The following is a 25,953-nucleotide window of genomic DNA, read 5'->3' on the forward strand; positions in this document are numbered from 1 at the left end:
AAAAAAAAAAATACAATCCACTGTAATTTATTGTTCCTAACAAAGATGAATCAACTTAGGGCCTGACTGGTTCAAACGCAGCGGTTACGGTTGCGGTTGCGGGAGTTTGTGGATGCGGGCGGTTGCGGTTTCTAGCGGTTTTAAGAGATTTGTACGACTGGTACTGTGGTTAAAAATTGGTGCGTTTGCGGGTGACTTATGACTGGTTAATTACCAAATGCGGTAACAGTCAAATAATAAATTAACAATATTTACATTTAATATAATTATAAAAATATCAAAAATCATAAAATTATAATAAATATAAAATTTATATTTAGAAAGTTATAATTTTAATTTTTGAAAATTTATTGAAATTGTTTTTATTATAAAATTTTATAATATTAATTAAAATATAATAGATATATTTTAATATTTTCATAATTTCAATTTTAAAATTTTTATTAAATATTTTTACTTTTGTATATATATTATTTAAAAAAAAAAAAAAATTTACCTTCCCGCAACCGCCCGCAACCGCAAACGCTAGCTGGAGCCAGCTTTTGAATTTATGAGATTCAGAGCGGTTTGAAGCGGTTTAGAGCGATTTGAGTGATTGTTGCAAACCGCCGACAACCGCTACCAACCGCAAAAGCTGTGTTTGCGGGTGGTAGCGGGAAAACCAATCGCCCCCTTAGAAGAAAACAAAAGGAAAAGGAAGATCAAAAGAATCGAGGCAAATATCCATTTAGTATTTTTTATTATTATGTGAAAAATTTGAATTAAATACTAGTATTTTACTCGTGTACAGAAATTTAAAACACATTCAGATGTAATATCTATTTTATAATGGAATAAAGTATAAATTTACTCTATATTTATAAAATAATTTATTTATTTTTGTTTATTATTATTTTTTAAATGCCATTAGAATAGAACTTAATTTTCTTATAAAGTTATTTTATTTTAAAAAAATAAGAGTCCAGATACCATCAGATACGAAATGGATACAATATTTCAAACATAATAATAATGCGTCTCTCCCCTCTATTGAAGTTGATCACAATTCACATGTAACAACTGTCATATAATAAAGGTTTGCTGAATCTGGTTGTTGACCCCAACGATCCTGCAAAGACTCGAGGACCACTGTGTTTAAGCTTTCAGGCTTGTTTTTTCACGAATCCACTCAACAAAATTGTTGAGAAGCAATGGCCATGCAAGCTCTGGATTGTATTCCGTCATCTCCGGGAAACTTATCTGTAATAAATAGTATAAACAATTCTCTGGTTAGTTGATGAGACTGTCAACCAAGCCGGGAACTAAAAAAAAAAGAATTTAAGGAAACATACCTCATTGCAAAACCTGTAAAAGCCCATCCATTGATCTATGTTTATGACTTTGTAGTCGTTTTGGATCTGTTGCCAACCATACAAAACCAATCATGGGCCGGGATAATAAAACATTTTGGTCATGCATGAGACAAGTATGAGATTTCAAGAGATGCAGCAGACCTTTAAATACTCGACAAAGTAGTCAACTTGGGGTCGGAATGTAGATCCCAAGACGATACCTAGGAGTTGACATATAGTCTCTATGTCTATACCCTCCTGTTTTTCCTCTGAAACAGTAAACAAAGATTACACAAACAAAAAAAGGTGATATATAAGCCGTGAAATATAAATATCTCTCATGCAGATGAAGCTTTAATTAATGTTTACCTGTTAAAGAATAGCGAAAGGCGTAAGCATAGAAATCTGCAAAATTTGATGGCGTCCTGACCTTAAAGAGACAGTAAAAAAAAAGCGTTAGCATGGTTAGTGCTGACTGCTGAGAAGATGACAATGAATATAAGAAGAAAAAAAAGAGCATAAAACTCTGAACCTCTTTCTCTAGCAGGGGAAGGGCTTTCTTCAGTTCATCAATTGTATCAGCTCTTAAAGCCTTAAGGCCTCTTGTCCACTCTTCATGTGTAATGTAGCCCTGTTTCTCAGCTTTCATTGTCCTGCAATGTGAGATTCAAAGTTATTTTAGGGAAATGTAATTGTTGTTAAAGAACTATATATTAAGAAAATGTTCCATGGATCAAATAGTAAGTACCAAGCAAGCATCAAGAATCTGATATCAGTACGAGAGACATCCAAATCTGAGCAAAGTTTCTCTATTCCTTCAGGGCTGTTCATGTAACATATACAATTAGAGAGAAGCTGGAATTATACTAAACGGAGCTTTGGAAAGAAGAGTCAGCTACTTACTCAATGAGATTGGAACGTGTATTGGAATACATATGATACACCTTAATTAAATTTTCTATTGATTTTTCCAGATCCGTAAGCGGAGCAGCAGAAACGATAGTGGTCATAACGAAGCAGAAACGTTTAATACAAAGCATAGTGATTTACGGCGAGCTTCAACTGTTCAAACAAAGATCATACATGTTACTTTTCTATCACCACCAGCAGTACAGGCTGATTATGATTATTTAAATCCAAATTTCAGCATAATACTTACCCTTAAAAGCCCCAGACGGATTTGGTTCGATGATCCGTGGTGGAAGAAGATGTTCTCCTGCTACAACAAACAGTACAAAATCTATGGTTGCCTGTGGTTTTGCATTTCAATAAGTTTATAATAGTCATTATTAGGTTTTCTAGTTGCCTCCAAAAAGTAGAGTGTCGTCCACTTAGAAATTCCACTTATTATTAGTGCACACAAAAAAAGTCAACTTCTTATTTTCATTATCCGTTAAATTAGATTAGATAATTTTATAGAAAATGAAAATATTGAGTTGGCAAGTAGAAGACAAGTGTGAGTGATGTAGATTATGGTTAAGTTGTTTCTGACTTCTAATTTGTCAGATTTCCCATCAGCTTCGCATTTGTCCTTTCTTTTTTGGCCAAACTTGTATTTTGTTTTTAAACGTTGCATTTTCATTCATTAAAAAAAAACTACTCATCCCCTACAAGAGAGTTTGAGAAAACAAACAGTGTGTTTTTTTATCTTAGCCCATCGGACAATTTATTACGCAAACAAGGTGGTACAAATTAAAGGAGATAGTGGAGAGGGATTGAGACACCACATGAATGTCATGAAACAGACCAAGTCCTTAGCACCAGCCTGAAACTTGTCGTGTGCTTTCAGGCTTGTTTTTCACGAATCCACTCAACAAAATTGTCGATAACCAATGGCCATGCACGCCCTGGATTGTATTCCGTCATCTCCGGAAAACTTATCTGTAAATGTTACAAACGCTTCTATAGTTAGTTGATGGAACTGCCAACCAAGCCGGGAACTAATGAAAGAATTTAAGGAAACATACCTCATTGCAGAACCTGTAAAAACCCATCCACTGATCCAGGTTTATGACTTTGTAGTCGTTTTGGAACTGTTGTCAAACATACAATAAAATTAATCAAGAGATAAGAAAACATTTTGGTCATGTGAAAGTATGAGACTATGTAATTAGTTATGTAGACACCTTTAAATACTCGACAAAGTAGTCAACTTGAGGTCGGAATGTAGATCCCATGACCATCATATCTAGGAGTTGACATGTAGTCTTTATGTCGATGCTCTCTTCTTCTCCGTCTGAATTGAAAAGCAAACAAAGGATCATACAAACATAAAAATAGGTGATAGAGAAATACAAATATCTCATGAAGAAGCTTTGGTTAATGTTAGTAAAAAAAGTTTGCGAGGTTTTAATTGATTTTAACCTTAATTAATGAGGTCAATCCTTAATTTAGTAAACTTAAACCCGATTAAGTAAATCTGATCCGACCAAACTCATTAAACTCGACCCGTGTAGGAAAAGAACAAGACTTCTCCCAAATCGATTTCATAACATTTTAAAGTTCATAAGGCTAATCATTTCTAACAGAAAAAAAGAAACAGAGAGAGAGAGGGTGGAGGATCCAGCAATAAGCGAAGGAGCAAGGCAATGTGTTTTGAACTTAAAAGTCTGTGATCACGTAAAAGAAGCTGAATGATACTAACCGAGCTTGGAACTTATATTGGAATACTGATGAAACACATCAATGATAGTATTTGTACTTCTTTCTCCAAGCTGAATGAATGACAAAAAAAAAAAACAAAGGTACCCAAAAGTCATAACGAAGCAGAACGTTAAAACAAAGCAGGGGGAATTGATTCAATTAAATTGTCAACTAGTGATTTACAGTCTGAGCTTCAGTTGTTCAAACAAAGATCATACATGTTCTTCTATCACGAGCTCCCATCACAGGCTGCTCGTGATTTTCAATCCAATTTCAGCGTATAATAATTACACATAAACCCTAGTCGGAATTGATTCAATAATTGGAGAAAGAGAGAGAGAAACCTGATCCATGGTGGAACTGTTCTTTTGCTACAACATTCTGAAGGCTTGCCAATAATACTCCCACCTGATATTTAAAAGATATCAGAGGTTGGAGATATGACTGAAGAGTGTCCCCACTTTATTTCCTTTTTTCGTCCATAAATTAGATTAGATAATTTTTTTTAAATGAAAATAATGAGTTGGCAAGTAGAAGACAAGTGTGAGTGATAACTGAAGAGTGTCCACCTTGACCTTATTTCCTTTCTTCATCCATAAATTAGATAATTAAAAAAATGAAAATAATGAGTTGGCAAGTAGAAGTAAGTGTAAGTGATGACTGAAGAGTGTCCACTTATTATTTCCTTTTTTCATCCATAAATCTGATCTTAAACTCGCTTGGTCCAAATTACCATTGGTTACTAATACAGCTGGATGTAATATTTCCAACATATTGTATTTCCACTCTATTGAAAGTTAATCACATATAACAAAAATCATATAATGTATTTTTCTGATAAAGTTTTGGAGGATGAGAACTGAAATAAAAGTTTTGCTGTATCTTGTTTGTTGAGCCCAACGATCCTGTAAACGAAACCCATACAAAGCGTTTAGTCAGTCAATATCGGACTAAACCGGATCACAGACCTAAAGAGGGTTTCGAGTTTAAACTATGTTCAGGCTTGTTTTCCACGAATCCATTTAACAAAATTGTTGAAAACCAACGGCCATGGAAGCCCTGGATTATATTCCGTCATATCAGGGAAACTTATTTGTAAATGTTGTAAACACTTCTAGTTAGTTGATGAAAAACTGTCAACAAAGCCTGTAACTAAAATAGGAATTAATGAAACATACTTCATTGCAGTCCATTGATCCATGTTTATGACTTTGTAGTCGTTTTGGATCTGCTGTCAACCATACAAAACCCAATCATGGGAAAATAATGCGATTTAATATTCTGAACATGAGAAAAGTATAAGACGTTGTTAGTGACGTAGACCTTTAAATACTCGACAAAATAGTCAACCTGAGGTCGGAATGTAGATCCCATGACCATATCTAGGAGTTGACATATAGTCTCTATGTCTATGCTCTCATGTTTGTCCTCTAGTTATAACAGTAAACAAAAGATGACACAAACATAAAAAGCTGATACAGAAATACAAATATCTCTCATGCAGATAAAGCTTTACTGTCACCTCTTAAAGAATAGCGAAAGGCGTAAGCATAGAAATCTGCAAAATTTGATGGCGTCCTGACCTTAAAGAGACAGTAAAAAAAAGCGTTAGCATGGTTGAGTGGTGAGAAGATGACACTGAATATGAGAAAAATAAAACGAAAGCATAAAAACTTCGAACCTCTTTCTCTAGCTCGGGAAGGGCTTTCTTCAGTTCAATGGTATCAGCTCTTAAAGCCTTAAGGCCTCTTTATCCACTCCTCCTACAGATGCACACAGCGAGTGAACAATAACAGAAAAGAACAAAGCACCAAACTTAATTTTGACTATCAAATGGAAAAAAAAATGATGTCAAGCTCTTACCTGTGTAAAGTAGCCCTGTTTCTCAGCTTTCATAATCCTGCAATGTGAGGATTTGCCTCGCGTAACAAAAATCTCTACATATACTTATGTATCTAAATGTTTTTTTACTATTAGAACCGCAGTTGTCACACACATTTGGACCCTAAGAAAATGTTCGATGGATAATAGTTAAGTACCAAGCAAGCATCAAGAATCTGATATCAGTACGAGAGACATCCAAATCTGAGCAAAGTTTCTCTATTCCTTCAGGGCTGTGCAGGTAACATATACAATTAGAGAGAAGCTGGAATTATACAAACGGAGCTTTGGAAAGAAGAGTCAGCTACTTACTCAATGAGATTGGAACTTGTATTGGAATACTTATGATACACCTCAATTAAATTATCCATTGATTTTTCCAGATCCGTAAGCGGAGCAGCAGAAACGATAGTGGTCATAACGAAGCAGAAACGTTTAATACAAAGCATAGTGATTTACGGCGAGCTTCAACTGTTCAAACAAAGATCATACATGTTACTTTTCTATCACCACCACCAGCCAATCACAGGCTGATTATGATTTTTTCAATCCAAATTTCAGCATAATACTTACTCATAAAAACCCTTGACGGATTTCGTTAGATGATCCTTGGTGGAAGAAGATGTTTTCCTGCTGCAACAGTAAGAATCTATGGCTGTGATTTGTATTTCATTAAGTTAATTATAATCAGGATTAGGTTTTCTAGTTGCCTCCAAAAGGAGGAGTGTCCACTTTTATTTGAGTGCAGTATGAGTCATATTTTGACTTTTTCTTGCATTATGGGTCGCGTCCCCACTTGGAAGGCACAAAAGAGAGAGACTGTGGACTTTTTTGCTCTTTTATGTATGAACATGGACAGAAAATGTATGAACAAAAAAGATATTCTTTCATTTGATAAATGAAATTCTTATTAAAAAAGGCATATTAGGTATTTAGTCATGAGAAAGTGGTCTCCAAGCACAAAGTGACTTGTTATGTAATTGCATGTGATTTTATGTGTATTTTTTTTCTTATTAATTTCACTTTTTCCATCCATTAAATTAGATCAGATAATTTTATAAGAAAATTAAAATATTTAGGTGGCAAGTAGAAGACAAGTGTGAGTGATGTGGATTATGGTTAAGTTGTTTCTGACTTCTAATTGGTCAGATATCTATCCACGACAGCCTCTGAGATTTCATTTATAGATTCTCATCATCTACTGTCCCCCTAAATCTCCTCTCTTTGTTTCTTTTTGATCAGAAAAAAAAAAACAGAGAGAACAAAACACACACACAAAAAAAAAACAGAGGACATTTTATGGCGATGGCTGTCTCCGGAGCTGTGCTCAGTGGTCTTGGTCCTTCGTTCCTCTCCGGAGGCAAGATTAGTGCCTCCGCATTAGGAAGCGGCGTAGGCGCTGGAGCAGCGAGAGTTGGCCGGAAAACTCTGATTGTCGCCGCTGCCGCCGCTTCTCAGCCCAAGAAATCATGGATCCCCGCCGTTAAAGGCGGCGGCAACTTCCTCGACCCTGAATGGCTCGATGGCTCGTAAGTCTAATAAACTCAATTCACTCCGTTACTTAACATTAACAATCGACGATGATGATTCTTAGTTTCCTGAACGATCATTTTGCTCGTAGCTCTGTTTCTTACGTGAATCCTTTTAAAGTTTAGAACTTTATTTGCTTTCAAAAAAAAAGTTGAGAACCTTTTTTTTTTTTGATAAAAAAAGTTGAGAACTTTATGAGTCAAATGTGAATGGTTTTGACAGGCTACCCGGAGATTTCGGGTTCGACCCATTGGGTCTCGGAAAAGACCCGGCTTTTCTGAAATGGTACAGAGAAGCAGAGCTGATCCACGGCCGGTGGGCGATGGCGGCGGTTCTCGGGATCTTCGTCGGGCAGGCATGGAGCGGCGTGCCGTGGTTCGAAGCCGGGGCTGATCCACGAGCCATCGCGCCGTTCTCGTTCGGGTCCCTTCTCGGGACGCAGCTGCTTCTCATGGGTTGGGTGGAGAGCAAACGGTGGGTCGACTTCTTCAACCCGGATTCTCAGTCAGTTGAGTGGGCCACGCCGTGGTCGAGAACCGCAGAGAATTTCGCGAACTATACTGGTGACCAAGGGTATCCGGGTGGGAGATTCTTTGATCCGTTGGGTTTGGCTGGGAAGACACGTGGCGGTGTTTACGAGGCGGATAGGGAGAAGCTGGAGAGGTTGAAAGTGGCGGAGATTAAGCACTCTAGGTTGGCGATGCTTGCTATGTTGGTCTTTTATTTCGAGGCTGGTCAGGGGAAAACGCCTCTAGGTGCTCTTGGTTTGTGACTTGTGACTTGTGAGCATGTATGTTTGAGTCTGTAGTTAAACTTGATTCTCACCAAGTCATGAGTTTTAGCTGTTCAACATAGAGCAAGTAACAAGTCGTTAAAGAAAATGCAGCAGGTACTAAACATGATCACTCTTTTGAAAAGGCAACACAAATCTTTAACAAAGCGCATCTATGTGCAGGCTGAATAAAAAAAAAAAGAATGATGATATATAACTACAACACAGCCATTAGCCATCAAACATTAGTATTCTTTTATCAGCAACACGTTAAAGACTACGAATAACTGTAATATGGTAAGTCTATAAATTGATAATCGTCGTCCCCTGCCATTGCCTCTGCGGAAGGACAATAATAACAGTGGAGACGAGTTTGAAATATTTTTGAGTTTTGCTATATGCTTTTTCTCACAAATATTAGGTTCAGGGCCTGCCGTGAGAATTAAGGGGTTATAGGCGATGTATTGAAAATTTAAGCTATTTTTTTTTTTACAAATTTGGAGGTTATAAAAAAAATTGTGAGAACTTTTGTCAATATAATTTTCTTCAAGAATTTTGGGAGCTTAATATCAATATTTCGTAACCGGCTATGATTAGTTGTACCGAGTTTTTTGCTCTTCCCTTGCCTTCCTTACATTTTGATTTTATGCTTGTCAAAAGATTTACATGTAATTTAATAGTGATTAATTTATCTATTACATAGCTGATTTTTTTTTTGTTTTTGATCTTTAGTGGAAGATTCTCAAACAAAAACGTTTTAATAATACACACAGTTTGCCGGCAAGAAAAAGGTGAAACACCAACCAATAAAAAAAAGGGTGTTTTTCAAAACCAACCCATATTTTCAAGTCAAATCCAAAACCAACCCTTTTTTTTTTGTCCATACTATTCATCAATAAAATTTCCATACTATCCTTATGTTTTTAAATTATTCACAAAATTGCCATTTTTATTTATTTTTTTATTAATTTCGAAATTAACAAAAAATCAAATACACCCTAACCATTTCTTCTTATTTACAAAAATGCCATCATCATCAATTTTTCCAACCACCATGAACCACCATTTTTGAGCTCTAAAGCTCTAGAATTCAATTTTCAACCACTTTTTTCTCATTATAACCCAAAAAACTTCATTTTCTCTCATCTCCTCTACATTTCCATCTAAAAAACTCTCATAACTATCATTTTCATAATCACAAACTTCATATTTTCGAGTTTCTTCATTAGTGAATCGTTAAAGATGCTTCTTTTTGCTCATATTTGGAGTTTGGACGGTTGAAAAGGTTGGAAACAAGCTTTACACATGAAAAATGTAACTATTTACATGGTTTTCGTTCTTTTTCAGATCTGTGTCGCGACGGTAGACTGTTTTGTATGTCTACGCCTCCGTGGAGACTTACGATGCAGTCTATTTGTCAACGCACGGGTTAGTTTTGCAATTGAGCAGACAAATTTTTTTTCTAACGCAGACTTCCCCAGTAGTCTCCGTCTTTACCTTTGACAACAAAAATAAAACTTTCGGTAGACTTACTAAGACGTCTACCTAAAAGAGGTTAGTTTTTCATTTGACCGAACTTTTGACTTTTCAAAATAGACTTCAACGGAAGTCTACAAAATGTAGACTGCCAACAAAGTCTATAAAAGGTCAGTTTTGCATTTGACCAAAACTTTGACTTCGTGGAATAGGTTAGTTTTGTGTTTGACCAAAAAGTTTAAAAAGCAATCAAAAATTTATTAAATTGTAGACTTCATATGCAGTCTTCTTATCTTAAAAAAAAAATGTAGACTGCGTATAAAGTCTACTTTTTTATTTTGGTCAAATGCAAAACCAACCCGTCGGATTTGAGAGTAGACTTCACAAGAAGTCTACACACCCGTAGACGTTCATTTTAATCTACTGATTTGAAGTCAAACTTGGTCAATTGCAAAACTAACCTCTTTCAAAAAAATTCAAACATGTAGACTGCATATGAAGTCTAGTTCTGAAAGTCAAATCTTGGATGAATTCTGGTCAATTGCAAAAAGTAACCTTTTTAAATTGTAGACTGAAATGAAAGTCTACATGTACAAAATTACAACTTTTATTCAACTATAGAAAGCAACCCGTAAAATGGTCAATTGCAAAAACCAACCCAAAGAGTAGACCTATTTGACAGTCTACGTCTGTAAACTGAAAAGAACGTCAACATCTTCAGAGACTAAATATTAAGTCTTCATAGAAAAATCTATAAAAATGTGAATTTGTGTATTATTCATTAAATTTTTTCTAGTTTTTTTGTTTGACAGTGTGTGTTAGTTAATCCTAATGGGTTTGAGTGATTTTGAAAATAATTTTTTTTTTATAATTATGAAGGTATAATTCATTTGATTTGACAATGTTGTTAGCTAATAATTGTAGACGTATTTCTAAGTCTTCGTTTATAGTTTTGCTAGTAAGGCTGAGCTTGTTTCAAAGCTGAAGTCGGTGACTGTGGAATATAATTTTACATTTTCAGCATATAAGACAACAAAAACTCTGTATGTGGCTAAGTGTCGTGTTCAAGGATGTGGTTGGAAACTTAGAGCGAGTGTGAAGTATGGGCCAAAGACATTTTGGGTGACAAAATATTCGAAAAGATGAAGAATCGGAAAGGTTGAAGAATGTTCCTTGTGCATGATGGCTGTACACATGGTAAACTTCTTGAAATGACACAAGAAGATTATGATCTGGACAACAAAATTGAGAAGATGGTGCTAACCTATTCCTTACCAAACATCATTTAAAACAAATGACTCCGAATAGGAATATACTCCTCTTATGCCTGTCACGAATAATCGACAAGTACGGAACTTGATCGAGTTATCTAAGACACACTTTGTACGCCTTTGTGTATCAAGCCTGCGCCAATACACTAAAAAAATTTGGATTGACTATATGTTAAATAATAAGTGTAGACGTTTTTGTAAATCTACAAATGTAGACTGCAGTTGAAGTCTACGTCGTAAATTCTATTAAAAGTGTATTTGTGTATTATTCATCATATTTTTTCATGATTTAATTATTTTACAGTGTATGTTAGTAAAATTTTAATGGTCTTGGATGAATTTCACAATTTAATGTGTTATAATTATACACTTGATACTTATTGCAAATTGTTTTGATTAGTATTATTCTTGAAAATTTTTGGGAAAATTTTGTATAGATTTTCTTCTTCTCACATGTGTGTTAGTTATTATTTTAGCTTATGGTGGTTTTACTTGTTTGGTTGGTTAGATCTTGTGAAAAAATTGATATCTAACAAAAAATTAATAATATCATACAAGTGAAAACAACTAAAAATGAATACAATGTTTATAGATTATGCATTAAAAAATTATTTAAAAATTAATATTTTATTATGAAAGTTATTACAGAGCAATATATTAAAAATATTCTTGAGTATGTTTGATTTTTCATAATCTTGATGCTTCAAATAAAGTCTTGGAAAAAGTACCTGCCAAATAAGATAGAGTTATGAGAAAAACATAAGATAAAAAATAAAATCATATTTTAGTAGACTTTTTATTAAGTCTACGTAAAGTTATTGTTTAGTAGACTTTAGTTGAAGTCTACACTAATGGAAAATTTTCATATTTAAAAGTGTGCATTTAGAAAATTTGAAAATACTTTGTTCTGGAAAATATTTCAAAAATGGTTTTTTGTCATCCTTGTAACAAAGCAAAAAGATAATGTATGAATCTATAAATTTAGTTCATTATAAACACAAAATATCTTATAATGAATATATGGAAAGCTTACATTTTTGGGAAGATGATTTGAAAATATTGGAAGAGAATACCTGCAAAATAAAATAAAATTTTAAAAAATAAGATAAAAATTAAAATCATATTTGAGTAAACTTCTAATGAAATTTGCTTAAAATTCAAGGCTAGTAGACTTCATTTGAAGTCTACCAGCCGTAAGTTTTAAGTAGATTTCAAATGAAGTCTACTCTATCAAAAAAAATAGATCTGAAAAATAATACATTAAAAATATGAAATAAGTTTAAATCTAAAAAACTTTTAAAAATATGATTTAATAGACAAAATAGTTATAAATTAAAGACATATTAATATGAATTTTAATATGTAACTTTATTTGAATATAAATACTAGAACACATATTTTAAATCTATAGATGTAAACCTTACATTTCTAGGAGGAGAAGAGAACAACTATGGAAGAAAATACCTGCAAAATAAGATAAAATTATTAAAAAACATAGAAAAAAAATTAAAGTCATATTTTTGTAGACTTCCAATGAAGTCTGCTTAAACTTTATGGTTTAGTAAACTTCATATGAAGTCTGCAAGCTTTAGTAAACTTCTTTAGAAGTCTACACTGTCTGATAATTTTCAGATCTGAAAAAATCTATATATTTTGAAATGTGAAAATAATTTTAAATCTGAAAATACTTTACATAATATAATTTATAAGGTAAACTAGTAGCAAATTAATGTAGAGAGCTTGATCTATAAATTTATTTGAATATAAACATGTAAATACATATTTAAAATCTATTAATCTAAAACTTACATTTTTAGAGGAGATGATGAAATCCATGAGTGATAATACCTACCAAAAAAAGATAATATTGTGAGAAATAAACATAAAATACACATTTAAAATCTATAGATCTAAAACTTACATTTTTTAAAGGAGAAGATGAAAACCATGAATCATAATATCTAAAATGACAAGAAAATATTGTGAGAAAGACTTGAGAAAATTTTAGAGAGAAAGAAGATAATGAGAGAGATTTAGAAACAATTGAGAGAATTTTAGAGAGAAGAGAGAAAGTTTTAGAGAGAAGGGAGAGAGTTTTAAGAACTTGTGCAGCCACTTTAGAGAGAGATTGAATAAATTTTGTTTATATAGGGAGACAAAAATGTAACTAGGTTAAAATTTACGATACTGTAGACTTCGTTTGAAGTCTACTAAAATTAAAATTTTGGAGTAGATCTTACTATAACATAGTAGACCTTTTTGGAAGTCTACTATAATAATTTAATTATTGTTGTTTATTCTTTATTATTTTAATAATTTTAATATATGATTTATTAAATTTATTTCTTTATTTTTTAATAGTTATAGTATATGATTTCACTTTTTTATTCTTAAGGAACTTAACTTAGTTTAAATATAATGATTTTTTGTAAAACAAATTGAAAAATATAGACTGAAAAAGACGTCTTCAGATAAATAGACTTTATTGTAGGTCTACGAAACCCTAAACCACAAATATCAAACCCTAAATGTTTTGCTTGATAATCAAAAAGTCTCATTTATACAAAATATAAACTACTAAACATTAATATGCAGATTTAAGTTAATAAAACAAAAAAAAAACAAAATCTAAAATCTAACCCTATGAAATCAACTACTAAAAGACATAACATGTTAGAACCTTTTGTTTCTAAACTATGAACATAGTCTAGCACATGATAACCAAATTAGTATATATTCTTCAAAATTGTTCGATTATATGAAATTTTAATTTATTTACTTCATATTATCCATTATATTGATGATTAATTAAAAATATCACAATAATTATTTTTATACATTTTCAAAATTAAATTAGTAGACCAAATTAGAGTGTAGACTACAAAACAAGTCTATAAAGTAGACTTCGTAGGAAGTCTATATATATGTAGACTTCTTTTATTACGTGTAGACTTCCAAAGGATAGAAACGTAAAATACATTTATGTTTTTTGTTTGGTCATAAGGGTGAAATAGTACTTTCACTACTCTTTTAGGTTGGTTTTGCATTTGACTGAAAGTGGGGTACACTTTTACATTTGACTTGAATATTTGGGTTGGTTTTAGCAAATGTCCCTAAAAAAAATTCATTTATTTTGCAAATATTCCTAATTGGTATGCTTTAAAAGAGTTGAGACAAAGAAGTTTCCTTCCTCAGCGTTTGTCCAGATCTTATATATCACTCAAATTCATTCCTCAATCAAGCTAAACCCTAAATCCAGCTCCCAAAAAAACCCATTTCTCAATCAAGCTGTAATCGCCGGAGCAACCGTCACCCCCAATCGCGAAATCGCCTCGTTAGGCTCTGAATTTGAGGTGAAATTTTCGAATCTCGCTTTTTCGATTCCCTTGGTGGTTCTCGATTGAGCACAGATGAACTTTGTTGGTGTGATTGAGTATGCTTATTTGCTTTTCCTGGATTCGCGTTTTGTGATATGTTGTTACTTGAGCTTTGTGCTACGAGCAGGAAACAAAAGAGTTGGTTTTGATGTTGATGATGATTGAGCAAGATTCTGCTGATTCTAATCCATTTAGTGTGGAATGATGGGTTCTACTTTGTCTTGATTGAGTTATAATAAGTCTATGCTTACTATTTTTTGCTCTTCATGGCTTGTAAACGTGTAGGACACTTGATGGATAATAACAATTGGAGGCCTTCCCTTCCAAGTGGAGATCCTGCCATGGAAACAGGTGACTGGAGAGCTCAATTGCCACCTGATTCACGCCAGAAGATTGTCAACAAGATGTAAGCTTTAATACTGGTGTTATGTCTCTGTCAAAGTTTTTTCATCAGAAATACAAGGATGATATGGTTTTAATAGTTACTTGACTAATAATTCTGTTTTTTTCCTACTTATTTACTTGCCACTTGCGTAGAATGGAAACACTAAAGAAGCACCTTCCATACTCTGGACCAGAAGGGATTAACGAGCTCAGGAGAATTGCTGCCAGATTCGAGGAGAAAATTTTCAGCGGTGCTGTTAACCAGGTAATTAATAGGCTGCTCGATATTTGGTTAGTGTTTGGTAAATGTTGAGATTTGTGAGGCTATGCACTCCGCAACATGGAAAAGAGCGACTTTTAGTACCTGGAAAGCTTATACCATATATATGTTGACTGTAGAGACGAAATCCTTCTATACCTTCCTGATTTACTTTAATTTCGACTTTCAGACTGATTACCTTAGGAAAATATCCATGAAGATGCTGACTATGGAGACTAAATCGCAAAATCAAGCTGGCTCTTCCTCAACTATCCCTACCGCTAATAATGGCACATCTATGGATTCATGTAATCACAATTGTCAAGCATGTTTTTCTTAACTCTGTTTATTCGTTTTTTTTATGACTGTTTCTCTAATTTTATGCTGTTTAACCTTTCATTGAATAGTACCCACCAATCAAGGGAACCTTCTTCCGGGAACGTTACCAAACAATCAATCTCAAGCACCTCAGCCGTTGCTGCCACAAACCATGCAGAACAATACAGCCTCTGGAATGATGGGTTCTTCTGCTTTACCATCCTCCATGCCGCCGGTTTCTTCCATGACCCATAATAACGTCGCAAGCGTTGTGAACCAGAATTCCAATATGCAAAATGTAGCCGGAATGTTGCAAGATTCATCTGGGCAACATGGCCTTTCATCGAATATGTTTCCTGGATCCCAAAGGCAGATGCTGGGCAGGCCGCATACTATGTCTTCACAGCAGCAGCAGCAGCAGCAGCAGCAGCAGCCACAGAGTGCACAATATTTATATCAGCAACAGCTACAGCAGCAACTTCTCAAGCAGAATTTTCAGTCAGGGAATGTTCCTAATCCCAGTTCGCTTTTGCCATCACACATACAACAACAGCAGCAACAACAAAATGTGATGCAGCCCAATCAAATGCATTCGTCTCAACAGTCTGGTATTCCAACATCTGCGACCCAGGCCTCCTCTGTGAGCTCAGCTCCTCTACAGGGTCTCCACACAAATCAGCAATCAAGTCCCCAATTACCTGGGCAGCAGACTACGACACAGGCTATGCTTCGTCAGCATCAATCTTCGCTGCTAAGGCAACATCCGCAATCACAACAAGCCTCTGGAATCCATCAGCAGCAAACTTCATTGCCGCAGCAGTCAATTTCTCCTCTACAACAGCAGCAATCCCAAATGATACGGCAACAAGCTGCAAACAGCTCAGGCATCCAACAGAAGCAGATGATGGGACAGCATCTTGTTGGGGATATGCAGCAGCAGCAGCAACATCAGCAAAGGTTACTGAACCAACAAAATAATATGATGAACATGCAACAGCAGCAGCAACCGCTGCAGCATAAGCAGCAGCCACCGGCCCAGCAATTGATGTCTCAACAAAACAGCCTTCAGGCTACGCAACAGCAACCACTGGGCACTCAAAGCAATGTTACCGGATTGCAGCAAAGCAATGTTACCGGATTGCAGCAACCACAACAACAGTTACTCAATTCCCAGGTTGGCAATTCGAACTTGCAGACTAACCAGCAGTCGGTGCACATGTTATCACAGCCAACGGGGATGCAACGAACCCATCAGGCTGGCCATGGCTTGTTTCCTTCTCAGGGCCAACAGTCACAGAATCAACCATCCCAACAGCAGATGATGCCCCTTCAGTCGCATCATCAGTTAGGTTTGCAACAGCAACCTAATGTGCTACAACAGGATGTGCAACAAAGGCTACAATCTTCAGGGCAAGTCACAGGTTCCCTGCTTCCACCTCAAAATGTCGTGGACCACCAGAGACAACTATATCAATCCCAAAGAGCCCTTCCAGAGATGCCATCATGTATGTTTTTGCATCCTTGTGAATACTTTAGTTCTTATATTTTTTCATCATCTATAAGCTGGATCTAATGTTGAACAAACCCCATTTTTATTAAATTTAGCATCGCTTGACTCGACGGCACAGACGGAAAATGCAAACGGAGTTGATTGGCAAGAGGAGGCTTTCCAGAAGGTAATTTTCTCTTTTTAAGTTGGTAATGTTTCGGCTTCTTAGTCTTGATGTCAGCACCCAGAAGTATTTGAGGTAGATAGCAATAGGTTGCTATACCTTCACCAATTCTGTCCACGCTTATTAAATCTCTAAGAGATAGATGCAACAAGGCAGTCGATCTAACATACATATCTCTGCATGAGTAAATCGTATGACCATATTGCTCGTCTTTTGCAGATCAAAACAATGAAAGAGGCGTACTTGCCAGATCTTAATGAAATCTATCAGAGAGTTACAGCCAAGTTGCAGCAAGTAAGTATTGTTTGCATTTATAAATACTTCGAAATAGTAGCAACTAGCAAGTACCTAATGAATTCATTGCAAAATTAGTTCGATATTGCAAAAGAAGTCATACAACTTTAGAATCTTGTTGTCCATTTAGTAAAAAAATGCGCTTGTGACTCATATTCTTACTGACCGCCCCCTAGAAAGTAATATCGGATATCTGTGTTTCTTTCCTAACCCACAAACGTGATAGCTTGCGTCTATTTGATTGTTTCTTTTCTTGTTGACCATCCTTTTGTTTTCTCTCGAGCAGGATTCTCTTCCACAGCAACAAAGATCAGAGCAGTTTGAGAAATTGAAACAATTCAAGACAATGTTGGAGCGAATGATACAATTCCTATCCGTTTCAAAGACCAATATCGTGCCTGCATTAAAGGATAAGGTGACTTTTTATGAGAAGCAGATTATAACTTTCTTAAATATGCACAGACCGAGGAAACCCGTACAGCAAGGGCAGCTTCCGCAATCTCAGATGCAGCCCATGCAGCAACAACAATCCCAGAACGTTCAAGATCAGTCTCATGATAGTCAAGCAAATCCGCAGATGCAATCAATGAGCATGCCGGGTTCTTCTGGGCAAAGGGCACAACAGAGTAGTCTGACAAATATGCAGAACAGTCTTCTATCATCTCGTCCTGGAGTTTCAGCTCCACAGCAGAACATTCCCAGTTCCATGCCAGCTTCTAGTCTAGAGTCAGGCCAAGGAAATGCACTGAATAATGGCCAGCAGATTGCCATGGGATCCATGCAACAAAATACTTCTCAACAACAACAAGTAAATAACAGTTCTGCATCTGCTCAAAGTGGGTTAAGCACACTACAGTCTAATGTTAATCAAACCCAGTTAAGTTCCAGTTTGCTTCAGCAACAACACATGAAGCAACAGCAAGATCAACAAATGACGCAGCAGTTCAAACAGCAGTTTCAACAGCGCCAGATGCAGCAGCAGCTAAAGCAGCAGATAATTCAGCAGCAGCAGCAACAGCTACAAGCAAGACAGCAAGTAGCGCAAAATGATATGAATGATTCGACAGCGAGGCAGGGAATGAATGCCGGCCGTGGGATGTTTCAGCAACATTCTCTGCAAGGTCAGCGTCCTAGCTATCCCCTTCAACAGTTAAAACCAGGATCCCAGCTCCCTGTTACGTCGCCTCAACTTATGCAAGGTCAATCTCCTCAGATGATACAACAACATCTGTCTCCTCAGATCGACCAGAAAATTGCGATGTCATCTGTCAACAAGACGGGAACTCCATTGCAACCTGCAAACTCCCCTTTTATTGTCCCATCTCCTTCAACCCCCTTGGCACCGTCCCCTATGCAAGTTGACTCTGAGAAACCTTCTGGAGCTTCTTCGTTGTCAATGGGAAATACTGCACGCCAACAAGCAACTGGCATGCAAGGTGTAGTTCAGTCCCTTGCGATTGGCACTCCAGGGATCTCTGCCTCTCCTCTCCTTCAGGAGTTTATTACTCCTGATGGAAATAATTTAAATCCCTTGATAAGTACATCTGGAAAACCAAGTGGGACTGAGCTGCCTATGGAACGCCTTATCAGAGTGGTAAGTAACAATTACTAACTTTTGAAGGTTATATATTGCAACAGGAGAGCGTTATCGCTGCCATCTCTCTTTTGTAGTAGAAACATTGTTCTGGTCACTGATGTATGCTTTCTGTTGTTTTTCAGGTGAAGTCCATCTCACCACAAGCGCTTTCTTCTGCAGTAAGTGACATCGGATCTGTTGTAAGCATGGTTGATAGGATAGCTGGTTCAGCCCCAGGAAACGGTTCAAGAGCTTCAGTTGGCGAGGACTTGGTTGCAATGACTAAGTGTCGTCTCCAAGCAAGAAACTTCATGACGCAAGAGGGAATGATGGCGACCAAGAAAATGAAGCGTCACACAACCGCGATGCCATTAAGCGTTTCTTCATTAGAAGGAAGCGTTGGTGACAACTACAAGCAGTTTGCATGTTCGGGAACATCTGATCTGGAATCTACTGCGACTTCAGATGGCAAGAAGGCAAGAACTGAGGTATGGTTTTTAGTTAGACTTCCCTTAGTTTCAGAAGCACAATGTTTCAATTTTAAACATATTGAGGACTCAATCTTGGACTGCAGACCGATCATGCCCTTTTGGAGGAAATCAAGGAAATAAACCAGCGGCTGATAGATACAGTTGTTGAGATTAGTGATGATGAAGATGCTGCTGATCCTAGTGAGGCAGCAACAGCAAGGAAAGGGTGTGAGGGAACAACAGTAAAATTTTCGTTTATAGCTGTTTCTCTCAGCCCAGCCTTGAAGGCTCATCTCTCATCAACCCAAATGGTAAGCATTAGCATGGTTATATCGTTAAGATTCTGTGGAAAAGAAATCATTTCATTATCCTTATTTCAAATATGTTGTGTGCTTCTGTCAGTCTCCTATTCAACCACTGCGTCTGCTGGTACCTTGTAGCTACCCCAACGGCTCTCCATCTCTCCTGGATAAACTCCCGGTCGAAACCAGGTACACGCAAAACTTTTACCATAGTCCAAAGTCAGCTCATGTCTCTAGAAACATCTCTATAAGAAACTGGATCATAACGTAACATGGTGTGGTTCTTTCATGAACAGCAAAGAGAACGAGGACCTCTCATCCAAAGCTATGGCAAGGTTCAACATTTTGCTAAGAAGTCTGTCACAGCCTATGTCGCTCAAAGACATAGCCAAGACATGGGACGCTTGCGCTCGGACGGTGATCTGCGAGTACGCACAGCAGTTTGGTGGTGGAACTTTCAGCTCAAAATACGGTACTTGGGAGAAATACGTAGCCGCTTCCTGAATCTCTGATGGGTCTCTTTCATCATATGCCATAACGGTAAACTCTGTGATTTACACGTTGTCAAAAAGTATTTAAATCATGTCATAAACTGTAGAAAATCCCACGTTGCCAACCGCTTGTTGTATAGTATAAGTTTGTATCTTCCAACGATATGATTGGGAGCTTTATCTATAAGTCAAAAGCTTATATGTTGTATAACTGAATATTTTTCAATCATGTTCTGTATCAATGAATGTTCTTAATGGGGATGTTTGTTCTTTATCAAAATCCACCAAACTCTACGACTTATAATTTAAGATGATGATGATAGTCTTTCATGGGAACAAAGACACCATTGTTGAGCAGCTTCTGCTCTGTTATCTTTGCCAGTAAACCGCATTACAACTAAACATTTGCTTTTAGCGTTAAAGGATAGCTTCTATGTTTTTATAATAAGGCCCTCGTAAAACATTATAATTTCAAAAAGAGCCCTGAAGTTCTCTTTCTCTACACTTATCTCCCCCAAAGAGGATCAAACCTTAAACCTCTCAAATCTCTCGTCTTCCCAAAACGAAAATGACAGGTTCGATCTCGACCTCATGGCTCTTGTCGTCTCCTACGAACTCAAAACCCCTTTCCACCTCAAAGTCCATCACTTTCCTCCCCACACTAAACCCACGACGAAGCCCAGATCGATTCCCCTCGAGATCTCCGTCACCCTCACTCCAAATCCGAGCCGGAATCCGCGAGCTGCGAGAACGAATCGACACCGTGAAGAACACTCAAAAGATCACAGAAGCGATGAAGCTCGTGGCAGCAGCCAGGGTTCGCCGAGCTCAAGAAGCCGTCATCAATTGCAGACCTTTCACCGAAGCCCTCGTCGGGATCCTCCACTCGATCAACCAATGCGCTCAATTGGAAGACGTCGACTTCCCTCTGAGCAACGTAAGGCCCGTAAAGAGAGTCGCTTTAGTCGTCGTCACCGGCGATAAAGGCTTGTGCGGCGGTTTCAACAACGCAGTGATCAAGAAAGCTAATTCACGTGTTGATGAGTTGAAGCAGAGAGGGATAGAGTGCGTTGTGGTAAGCGTGGGGAAGAAAGGGAACGCGTATTTTAGCAGAAGAGATGACGTGGAAGTGGATAAATGTATCCAAGGAGGAGGCGTTTACCCCACGGCTAAAGAAGCTCAAGTGATCGCTGATGACGTGTTCTCATTGTTTGTGAGCGAGGAGGTGGATAAGGTCGAGCTTGTCTACACAAAGTTCGTGTCTTTAGTGAAATCTGATCCTGTGATCCACACTCTGTTACCGTTGGCGATGAAAGGAGAGTCTTGTGACGTGGAAGGAGTGTGTGTTGACGCTATGGAGGATGAGATGTTTAGGCTGACGAGTAAAGACGGGAAGCTTTCTGTGGAGAGGAGGAAAGTTGAGGTTGAGAGGCCTGAGATTTCGCCGTTGATGCAGTTTGAGCAGGATCCTGTTCAGATTCTCGACGCGATGATGCCTTTGTATTTGAACAGTCAGATTCTGAGGGCGTTGCAGGAGTCTTTGGCGAGTGAGCTGGCGTCGAGGATGAGTGCTATGAGTAATGCGACGGATAATGCTGTTGAGTTGAAGAAGAGTCTGACGGTTGCTTATAATAGGGAGAGACAGGCTAAGATCACTGGAGAGTTGTTAGAGATTGTTGCTGGAGCGGAAGCTCTTAGAGGGACTTAGTTAGAGTATATTTGTGTTAAACCATTTCTTGTTTGTGTAACAGTCTCATGGAAGAATAAAGACATCATCTAATACCGACAAAAGACTGATACTTAAATCTCATTTGTCTCGAAGACCAAAACAATACTCAAGTACTTGTTGGATTTCTAAAATCTAGACAGCACAAAAAGAGAGAGAAGCATCATTTGGTTTGGTTCTTTAAATGAGCCTCATCAACAAACGAAAAAAGTTTTTAACACCTACGCAAAAACAAAACAAGAATGGTAAAAAAGAGGCTTTGAATCCATCTTCATCATCATCTTTCTTCTTCACTCAAGAGTTGAGTTTAGAGGTACTTGAACAGGATACCACCATGAGTGGCAAAGAAGGGAGCAAAGACGAGAGACTCAACAGCCATGAGCTTGATCAGGATGTTCAACGAAGGTCCTGAAGTATCTTTCAATGGGTCTCCAATGGTGTCTCCAATCACAGCTGCCTTGTGTGGCTCTGAGCCCTTTGGTCCAAGACTCTTCGCGTGCTCTGATACACCAGCCTGAAAACAATTCTCAATGCTTTAAGGTTTCTCTTAAAATGATTTGACTTGAGCTATATGATTAATCAGTTATGTACCTCAATGTACTTCTTAGCGTTGTCCCAAGCACCACCAGTGTTAGATGCAGAGATGGCAATCTGTTTATACACATGAACATTAATGAGCATATGTTTTAAGTACATTTAGTTATTCACATAAAGATCATACCTGAACACCGGAGACAAGAGAGCCGGCGAGAACACCAGAGAGAGTCTCAACACCAAAGAAGAAACCAACAATGAGAGGTGTGAGCATAACAAGGCAACCAGGAGGAATCATCTCCTTAATAGAAGCGTCAGTGGAGATCTTGACACAAGTGGCGTAGTCAGGTTTCGCGGTACCTTCCATGAGTCCAGGAATAGTGTTGAACTGCCTGCGAACTTCTTCAACCATCTTAAGCGCCGCACTTCCCACGCTCTTCATCGTCATAGCCGAGAACCAGTAAGGAAGCATTGCACCAACAAGAAGGCCAATGATAACCTTTGGTGTCAAAACATCTACGGTGTGGACTCCTGCACGGCTCACAAAGGCACCGAACAGAGCCAAAGAGACCAACGCAGCAGAGCCAATAGCGAATCCCTTTCCAATAGCAGCAGTGGTGTTTCCAGCTGCATCAAGAGCATCGGTTCTTTCGCGGATGCGGTGGCTCATTCCAGCCATTTCGGCAATACCACCAGCGTTGTCACTGATGGGACCGTAAGCATCAATCGCCAAACCGGTTGCGATGGTACTGAGCATCCCTAGAGCAGCAACGGCAACACCGTACATAGCAGCAAAGCTGAAACTGACGAATATACTGACAGCAATGGCAAAGATTGGAATGATGACGGATTTGTAACCGAGAGCTAGGCCGAATATAACATTGGTGGCTGCACCGGTTCTGCATGAATCTGCAACATCTTGCACAGGGCTGCAAGAACACGAGGACATTAGAGTTTCTCCTACTAGCTGGAATGTTACTTCCTCGTTTCAAAAAAAAATGGATGTTTTAGGAAAAAAATGTTTCAAAAAGATTTAAAAATTTTGTATTAGCAATGCATTTTTATCAACTAAAAATGATTAATTGTGACTTTCTAAAAATTAATTACATTTACTAAATTTTTATTAGTTTAGAATTATGGAAAAGATAATCACAAAAAATTATACTTAATACTAAAACTTACTTAACATTCATCATTTTTGAGACATGAGAAATCAAATATGGTGAAAGTAGTTTCTTACCTGTATGCGTTGCTAGTGTAGTACTCAGTGACAAAACCGATGATGAGTCCAGCCCAAAGACCAACACAAACACACAGGAATAGCTGCCTGGAAATCCAAAATTTCGACACACAATTAGAATAATACACCTTATTCATCCACAACTGCAGGAAGAGAAGGGTTCTTACCAATTCTGAACGACTTTTTGTGTTCCAAAGTTGAAGATGGTGAAGGAAGAAGGCAAGCCAACCCATGAGACAACAGCAATACCAACAGTCATGATAACGGTAGAGATGATAAGCTGGTTCTTCAACGCTGGCTCAATTTCCTTAACAGCCTTAATCTCAAAGAAGTCGGTGGCGAAGAGAGTTGTGATCAAACAAACCAAGATTCCCATTGAGCTGATGAGCAACGGGTAGCACATGGCAGTGAAATCATGGTTGATTCCAAAGGAGGAGATGGAAGCAACAACAAGTGCAGCACATGATGCTTCAGCGTATGACCCAAAGAGATCAGATCCCATACCAGCAATGTCACCAACGTTGTCACCCACATTATCAGCAATAACCTGTAACATAACCGAAAAAATTAAGATGAAAAAAAAGCAAAGGAGGGTACATTTATCCAGAAGAACCAAACCGAAATAACTGAAAAATAAATCATGTATCTCTAAAACCGAACCGAAATAACTGAAACCGAAAAATGAATCATATATCTCTAAAACCGAACCCGAACTGTAACTGAAAACCAAATAGGTACCCAAATCTTAACAATACAAGATTATATCCTTAAAATATCAATTATATGTAGTTTCTAAATAATCAAATATCTTAGAAAATGCTATTTTTCCCATATTATCTGAAATTACCAGGAAAAACCAAAACCAAAATAACCCAGAACCAAAACCCAAATCGAACCAATTTTTGTTAGTTACTGATAGGTTCCCAAGTCTCTAGAACCCAAAAATTGAAAACCGAAGATCTAGACTCTTATCATGCACAGTGAAAAGATGTACTTACAGCTGGGTTCCTTGGATCATCTTCTGGAATATTCCTCTCGATTTTACCGACAAGATCAGCACCAACATCAGCTGCTTTAGTGTAGATCCCACCACCAACACGGCCAAAGAGAGCCATGGAAGACCCACCAAGACCATAACCAGTAATAGCCTCAAAAAGACCTTCCCAGTCATCACCGTAATAGATCTTGAACACATTAATAGTAACGTAAAGCACCAATAGACCACTAGCAGCAAGAAGGAAACCCATCACAGCACCGGACCTGAACGCAACAATGAAAGCCTTCCCAACGCCCTTTCTAGCTTCCAAAGTGGTTCTAGCGTTAGCGTAAGTGGCAATCTTCATGCCGAGGAAACCAGAGAGCACAGAGGTGACCGCACCGAGGACGAAAGCAATGGTGCTGAAAGCTGCGGTGGCTAACGCAGGCTTGCAGGTTTTGGTCTCGTCGTAGGTGCAAGGCTTGTTCTCTGTGCTGAATCCTTCCACAGAGCCGAGGAAGACGAAGATAATAGCGGCGAAGATCACCATGAAGACGCCAACGTATCTGGACTCCGTGAATAGGAATGAAGTTGCACCTGTATCCAAACACACACCAATCAGATCACAAAGTTATTTCACTTTAAAGCAAAAAGAAAAAAAAAAGTTATTCACTTTTCCGACAAGACAAGATTCTGTTAAGTTCCAAAACGTACTTATCATTACAGGACCTAGGAGAATGAAACATAGCCAGATCTAAAGAAACAAACGTGAGATCTGAATCAAAGTTTCACGAGATCTCTTTACCTTCGGAGATTGCTGTCTGAATCTCGGCGCACTTGGCGACGACGCTTTGGTCGTTAACACCTTCCTCTTCCTCGATAAGGTAATCTCCGTAGCCATTCTTCGAACCTCCTGAGGAAGACGACGACGCGCCTTGGTCAGCGGAGACTCTCACGCGAGAGACGATGAACCATTGGAAGAGAGAGAAAGCGATGCCGACCACCGCGCAAACGGGAATGAGGATCTCCGTCCAGAGCTCCGGGAGAAAAGCTGACGCCACCATCGAAGATAAGCTCGAGAGAGAGAGAGAGAGATGGGAAGTGATTCGATGAGAAGAGAGATGAGAGACTTTAAACAAGTGATGATGATGCCGTGTCGTTTTTATAACACTACGAAAGTCTGAATCCAGTACGGTTAGTTACACCGTTATTTACGCTACACCCCCTGTGATTTTTTTAAAAATGTTTTTGATAAGAAGGCGCGTGGATGTGACGATGCAAGTTGTCTGAACACAGATCTCGTTTCAGTCAGTTGTTTCAGACACGAACGCCATTGGCCAATTCTCGCCGTTGATTTTAGAGCTTAAAACAACGGCTACGTGTGCATCATCAATACGTTAACATTCCATTCGATCGTGGAGTAATTATT

At 37.6% G+C, this 25,953-nt stretch overlaps 5 protein-coding genes and 1 pseudogene across 5 annotated transcripts; 3 read left to right on the forward strand and 3 right to left on the reverse strand.

The window, feature by feature from the left end:
- Window positions 1–922: 922 nt before the first annotated feature.
- On the reverse strand, window positions 923–2,634 carry LOC106387574 (DCN1-like protein 4). The gene is made up of 8 exons (XM_048738167.1): window positions 2,491–2,634; window positions 2,235–2,393; window positions 2,080–2,154; window positions 1,864–1,984; window positions 1,701–1,761; window positions 1,494–1,600; window positions 1,332–1,397; window positions 923–1,239 (listed from the first exon to the last, which is right to left on the reverse strand). The coding sequence occupies exons 2-8, from the start codon at window positions 2,369–2,371 to the stop codon at window positions 1,135–1,137; spliced, it is 672 nt and encodes a 223-aa protein (XP_048594124.1). The 5' UTR covers window positions 2,372–2,393; window positions 2,491–2,634; the 3' UTR covers window positions 923–1,134.
- Window positions 2,635–4,885: 2,251 nt separating this feature from the next.
- LOC106387571 lies at window positions 4,886–6,814 on the reverse strand (annotated as a pseudogene).
- Window positions 6,815–6,944: 130 nt separating this feature from the next.
- LOC106387569 (chlorophyll a-b binding protein CP24, chloroplastic-like) lies at window positions 6,945–8,235 on the forward strand. Its single transcript, XM_013827451.3, has 2 exons — window positions 6,945–7,384; window positions 7,608–8,235. Exons 1-2 carry the CDS (start codon window positions 7,155–7,157, stop codon window positions 8,155–8,157), a joined length of 780 nt encoding a protein of 259 aa, XP_013682905.2. The 5' UTR covers window positions 6,945–7,154; the 3' UTR covers window positions 8,158–8,235.
- Window positions 8,236–14,017: 5,782 nt separating this feature from the next.
- On the forward strand, window positions 14,018–20,303 carry LOC106387568 (mediator of RNA polymerase II transcription subunit 15a). Its single transcript, XM_013827449.3, has 12 exons — window positions 14,018–14,257; window positions 14,567–14,687; window positions 14,819–14,930; window positions 15,115–15,232; window positions 15,332–16,747; window positions 16,848–16,918; window positions 17,135–17,209; window positions 17,496–18,803; window positions 18,929–19,273; window positions 19,360–19,566; window positions 19,658–19,746; window positions 19,854–20,303. The coding sequence occupies exons 2-12, from the start codon at window positions 14,575–14,577 to the stop codon at window positions 20,059–20,061; spliced, it is 4,062 nt and encodes a 1,353-aa protein (XP_013682903.2). The 5' UTR covers window positions 14,018–14,257; window positions 14,567–14,574; the 3' UTR covers window positions 20,062–20,303.
- A 61-nt stretch (window positions 20,304–20,364) lies between these two features.
- On the forward strand, window positions 20,365–21,999 carry LOC106387566 (ATP synthase gamma chain 2, chloroplastic-like). The gene has a single exon (XM_013827447.3). The coding sequence runs from the start codon at window positions 20,617–20,619 to the stop codon at window positions 21,754–21,756; it is 1,140 nt and encodes a 379-aa protein (XP_013682901.2). The 5' UTR covers window positions 20,365–20,616; the 3' UTR covers window positions 21,757–21,999.
- Window positions 21,829–25,663, reverse strand: LOC106387567 (pyrophosphate-energized vacuolar membrane proton pump 1-like). The gene is made up of 7 exons (XM_048738168.1): window positions 25,330–25,663; window positions 24,547–25,121; window positions 23,716–24,095; window positions 23,549–23,635; window positions 22,496–23,237; window positions 22,366–22,425; window positions 21,829–22,288 (listed from the first exon to the last, which is right to left on the reverse strand). The coding sequence occupies exons 1-7, from the start codon at window positions 25,586–25,588 to the stop codon at window positions 22,082–22,084; spliced, it is 2,310 nt and encodes a 769-aa protein (XP_048594125.1). The 5' UTR covers window positions 25,589–25,663; the 3' UTR covers window positions 21,829–22,081.
- Window positions 25,664–25,953: the final 290 nt, after the last annotated feature.

This window comes from Brassica napus, chromosome A8, assembly GCF_020379485.1.
Source record: "Brassica napus cultivar Da-Ae chromosome A8, Da-Ae, whole genome shotgun sequence".
Taxonomy (NCBI): Eukaryota; Viridiplantae; Streptophyta; class Magnoliopsida; order Brassicales; family Brassicaceae; genus Brassica; species Brassica napus.